Source organism: Arachis duranensis, chromosome 2, assembly GCF_000817695.3.
Source record: "Arachis duranensis cultivar V14167 chromosome 2, aradu.V14167.gnm2.J7QH, whole genome shotgun sequence".
NCBI classification, from domain to species: domain Eukaryota; kingdom Viridiplantae; phylum Streptophyta; class Magnoliopsida; order Fabales; family Fabaceae; genus Arachis; species Arachis duranensis.
Window position 1 is genome coordinate 69938223 of NC_029773.3, and position 5604 is coordinate 69943826.

Sequence of the window (5604 nt, forward strand, 5' to 3'; positions counted from 1 at the left end):
TGCCTGTCCCTAGTGGCTGATGATATCATCTGTCGGTTATAGAGCCAACCCGACAAGTCCTGGTAGCTAACCATTGGACTGCCCTCTGTCGCGCATCCCCAACTCGAGTTATACTCATCATAAACTTGATCATAATCATGATCCATATCCATCACCTTCACTGGTGAATATTTACGGGGGCGAGCTCATCCGGGACTTTCACAGTGCCCGGCCACACTTACGACATAGGGTCAGCAGAGTCTCGAGCCTCCACCTGGAGCACGTGGTGGCTAGCCACTGCTTTCTCCCAGGGATCTCCTGCCTCTGATAGTGGAAGTGCAAATCAAAATTATCAATAATTCAGCATATACATGCATTCATTCTCATTCATGGATCAACATCCATATCAGCCATCTGGCTCACGGTTCAGTCCAAAACCAACCAATATTCATATCATACACAGCCATTCCGGCTCAAGATTCAATCCAGAACCAGCCAATATTCATAATGATACACAGCCATTCCAGCCTATAACACGGCATTTAAGCCATAAATCACTTTTTCCAAATCATTTCACTTTGAAATCAAGTTTCAACTATTTTCAGCCTTGGCTTTAGAAATCTCATTTTTCAAATCATCTCAGGCTCATAAGCCACTTTTACTCAAAGTAAGTTCCCCTTTTAAAAACAATGCCACTCTCGGCATTCTCTTTCCAAAACTTCCAAAACCATGGCAAGTTAAAGATTTATTTCAAAGTATTCAAAATCACCCATACAACAATGGGATTTTATAACAAAGGTTTCTCGGCAGAGTCCCAAGTCTTTAGCGGAGAATAACATAACTCATTTCACCAAGTTCATTTAAAATCATTAAAACCTTGGCTTTCCGATTTGAGATCTAAGCCAAACCGAGTCATGTAATCATTTACTTCTTTCAAAGTCATTTCCTTTACTTAAACAAAACCGGCTTCAATTCCATAATTAAATCTGAAGCATTTCAAACTGATAAGAGAATCATTCTTGTTGTGTTAAACTAGAGTTCAAAGGGTACTCTGAATCTCATTCAAAACGTCAAAATAAAGAAGTTCATCAATCGAAATCCAATTCCTTTTAAAATCACGAAAACTCTTCCAATGGACACCCTTTATGTTTAATAGAGAAAAAACATAAACCCATTTTACCTTTTAAAACAGCCTCAAGGAAAAATTCTCTTTCGAATAACTTGTACCCAAAGACATACTATTCTTCTTGGAAAATAAGAAAAAATCATGATTCTCTTTTCAGTAATTCTTTCAAAGCATAGCTTCATCGTTTTTCATAATTGATCTAAGAAAAGTTAATAAAAGAAGACCTAAATTCACAATCCTCCAAGTAAATAGGAAAGGCATTAAACTCAAAATTTTCCAAACATTTCAAATAAAGCCTCGGATTTTATAGAAATTTCGACAGCATCTCCCCTAAAACTTGGACTTTGCCACCCGGTTCGGGTCCTAACTAAACCGTTCCTCAATCCTTTTCAACAGTCTAGAATCCCAAAACTCAATTCAAAATCACGCTAAATCCATCAGTCGCCTCAGTGGCATATCTCAAGGAAAGTATTTCAAATCAAATCAATATCAACCGATTTAACTCATTTTCAAAGCTTTAAAGAAACGGCTCAGTAACGAATCATTTGTCCAAAACCAGGCTGAATTCAAAGGTGCATTCGACTTTTCAAATCATCAAAACAATTAACTCAAATCAAATCAATCCTCAGCGGATTAAACTCAGATTTCAAATCTTTAAAGAATCAACTTCAAAATATTACATTTCACAAAGCCGCACAACAATTCAGCCAAACCAACATCCATAATCATTCGAGTCAATCAAATAATACATAAGGCAGATACAATCACCAAATACACAATATCTCACATCAGTATCCATATGTTATAATTCCAATACATAAAACATAGTTTTTTGGAAAGCGCCCCTACCTCAAAACGCAAATCCATAACTCAAACGTCTCATAGAGTCCTTTCCGCCTCAACTCAAAATTACTAGCAACCAAAACCTCAGCTCCCAGCCACTTTTGCAATAACCATAGCAACACTAATCGCAACATATAATAATCAGGACTAGATCTCACGTTATCAAAACTCATATTCATTAACCAACACGACCGAATACTAACGCGAGGCTTTTCGAAACATAATTACTTACCGAAACTAAGAAAGGACGGCTGAACCGGAACAGCGACGGTCTCCAAGCTGGCTCGGCGGCAGCCCGGCAGCCACCTCAAGCGGCAGCGGCTACAAATTCTGATCACGACATCTGAAACCAACACGCAGCGACTATAGTATTCCCAGAATTCAAAAAAGACAGAAACCACAATTAAAACTCTTACCGGCAACCTTTTCCGGCAATGGCAGCAGGGTCTCAAGCGGCAGAGGCTAAGACTGGAGCTCCGGTGGTGATCCCGGAAGTCACAGAACCACTCCCGGCGGTCAAAACACAGGGGCACAGCTTCCTCCTCCAACCGCGACACCTGCGGTGGCCTGAATCCTTTTCCGACGACAGTGAGAACCCCAACAGCGCGGCGCAGTTCAGTCTGCTCCATAGCACAGCGACGACCGGACCTCCAGCTCGCGTCGTCCTCTCTCCCAGCGCCGCTCAGTCTCAGCCTTACTCTCTGACGCGACGCGGCGGCGACCGGCACAGCTCGTGGCTCCACAGTGACTCCCTCTCTCTCCCAATGTCGCTCACTCACAGCAAACCAGGGAAGCAGAAACGGAGCCCCATCGTGCTTCTCATTCGGAGCTGGCAAGGACGACAGTGCGGTGACCCCGACGGTGACAGATCGGTGAGGATGAGCTCCTCTGGCTCGCGCGAGACCGCTGCTCCCCCTCAAACCCTCTTCTGCGCGAACAGTGACGACGCATGAAACTTTAACGGTGGTAAATCAGTGGCAACGTGGTGGTGTGAAGGTGTGACCCTGGTAGCATGGACTGCTGCTGCGGTGCGGCTGCGGCGAAGCGGCTCCTCGCCGGCGCCGTTCCTCCCCTCTCTCCTCTCCTCTTTCCCGTTTTCCTCCTACCCCTTTCTTTCATCTGCATCGTTTTGCAGCTGTTGCTGCTGTGTGTGTTGCGTTACTGAGAGAAGGAAGGGAAACAAATAGGATGTGGCGGCTGGGTTGGGGATTAGGGTTTTCATTATTTAGAAAATTAGGGTTAAGGGCATTTTAGTAATTTCACTCGTAATTTCACTTAAAAATAGGGATAATATAGTAATTAGAAATAAATTCTAATCCAATAATAATAATGTATAAAATACTATTTGTTCATCAACTTTACAATTATTTTCAATAAAATACCCAAATCAATTAATAAGAAATAATATACTTAATTTCTTTATTTTCCGAAATAGAAGTATTAATATTTAAAATATTTTTTATCTAATCCAAGTCATATAAAATCCTTATTATTTCATACTATCAACTTTATAATTCAAATATAGAAAATAATTCAATAATAATAAAATTGGATAATAATCATGACTCATCTCAAATTCAATAAATCAAAATTTGCCTTAATTATCTTTAATAAAATAATTTCTGAAATTAAGGCTATAAATAACTATATGATTTGAGACTTGCTCATAAAAAGACTTTTCAAAAGTTCTGGGTCTAACATTCTACCCACCTTATAAAAATTTTCGTCCTCAAAAATTGATACAAAACGAAAGAAATCTCATAACAGTTCACCCTTAAACACATTTAAGGAATAAACAAAAATATCTCAAAATATAAACATATATACGGTTTTCAAATACTTTGATTGTCATATGCATAAGGATGCCAAGGTAGAAGTGTGAGTGCAAAGCAAACGCTACAAGTTAGGCTCAATGCAAAAGGTGACATAGGTCAAACATGTGATAGTAAAGTAAGGCATTGAAGGTTATAAAATAGGATGAGGTTACAACGACGTGCTCAACATCCGTACGCTAATCTCATCTCAACCTCAAAGCTTCAACCTTCCAATTCCATCAAGCACTTTACAATTTCCATATCCAATCATAAGCCTAACGATCGCAAACTCGTCCGCAAGGAACAAAACACCCACAACTCATAATGTTGCACACCTACCGCTTCGTCTTCCATATACACATATCACGTCTTAAAGAACTAACGCACCGCGTTACTACGTCTACAAGTCACACGTGATATCAAAAAAATTCCCGAGTTTACTCAGAAGGACACAAGATCTAGAAAAGAGAGTCAAATGTCAAGGATGGTACTCATGGATCTGAAAGAATGTATGTAACTCCAGGTAACAGAGATGCTCAAGCAATGAAGTTTGCAAGACACAATTCAATTGACAACTTCAAAGATAACCCTTGTGTCACAGAATTTCAGTAAGACCAATAAGTAGAAGGTCAGTACATTAGTTTGAAACAATTTCAAACTGAGTTGAAGAGGTATGAGGTTTGCAGAAGAGAAGATTTCAAACCCAAGACAAAGCTCATAGAACTCAAGAGCACAATTAAAAATACTCCCGAATACATTGTTCATAAAAGAATCGAAAACTTGCGAAAAAATCATTTCGCAGTCTAAAAGAAAGTCAAGTAATAAACATTCTTCAAGAGAATAACAAAAGCATAAACGTGGCTTTACTGTAATACAACTTCATGTTGAAACAGATCATGTAGAATGTTAAAAACAAACTGTACACAGATTTGGCCAAGAGCCCAAAATATTTCCTCAACTATGTTAGAAAGATAATTAGGTGCGCAACCTAACCAAAAGCAACCATTAAACTCGGAATGAAAATCGAATGCTTGTTCGAAAATCCTCAAGGTTCATATTCAAACAAGCATGTATAAAATTATAGCAAGGACGAAGGAGGAAGTTAAACCCTTTTTAGAAAAAAAATTTCGAGGAAAAAATTTGCTTACAATCTGGTAAGAAAATAAGTGGTGCGTTACAAACGAACAGGTTTCCATTAAACAAGAAAATTTTTCAAAACCTCATTTAAAATAGCGCATGTCAACTTTAAAACAATTTTGTCAAAATTGAAAAATGGTTTCAATTATAACCAAGCAACTGAGAAATAAGTTTGATTTAGAATTTCTTCAAAGAGAATTCAAAACTTCCTTAAAATTTCAAAACAAGACTCCAAAAGTATACTTGAAATCTTCATCTCAAAAGGATATTCAAGAATATTAGGATGTACTTAAAAAGGAGTCAAGCCACACAAGAAAGGATCCTAAATCAAGATAGTTCAAACAAGATCCACTAGGCTTGAGTCATCAACAAGCTTTTAATTGATCCAAAGAATACAAAAGTCATAGGAAAAGACAACCCAATCATTAGTAATTTCTCAAGGATAAACCTTTGACTAAAAAATCTTGTAGAGATAATGAGAGAATAAACGATGCACTAATTTGAAACGAATCAAACTGACTCATATAAGAATGAGATTTACTAGAGAAGAAAAACCAAGTTTAATGGTAATGTTCACAAAATATAAAAGATTAGTTAAAAAAATAAAGTCAAGTATGCCATTCATAGAGATGGAAGGTTTAATAGAGAATTTAGACCGTTCATAGGAAGAAAGCTATGAGTCCAACACTTTCAAGAGAACAGCAA

The 5604-nt window shown here is 38.2% G+C and overlaps 1 protein-coding gene across 4 annotated transcripts in view; it reads right to left on the reverse strand.

The window, feature by feature from the left end:
- LOC110277907 (uncharacterized) overlaps window positions 1-3130 on the reverse strand; it is a 5617-nt gene extending 2487 nt beyond the window's left edge. For 3 of the 4 annotated variants that reach the window (XM_052256950.1, XM_052256949.1, XM_052256948.1), the window contains exons 1-2: window positions 2181-3130; window positions 1955-2069 (exon numbers count right to left, since the gene is read on the reverse strand). In XM_052256950.1, coding sequence (XP_052112910.1) covers window positions 1955-2069; window positions 2181-2577 — 512 coding nt within the window. In that variant the 5' untranslated portion in view covers window positions 2578-3130. The remainder of the gene's footprint in view (window positions 1-1954; window positions 2070-2180) is intronic. The other variant, XR_008005730.1, reaches the window with a different exon arrangement.
- Window positions 3131-5604: the final 2474 nt, after the last annotated feature.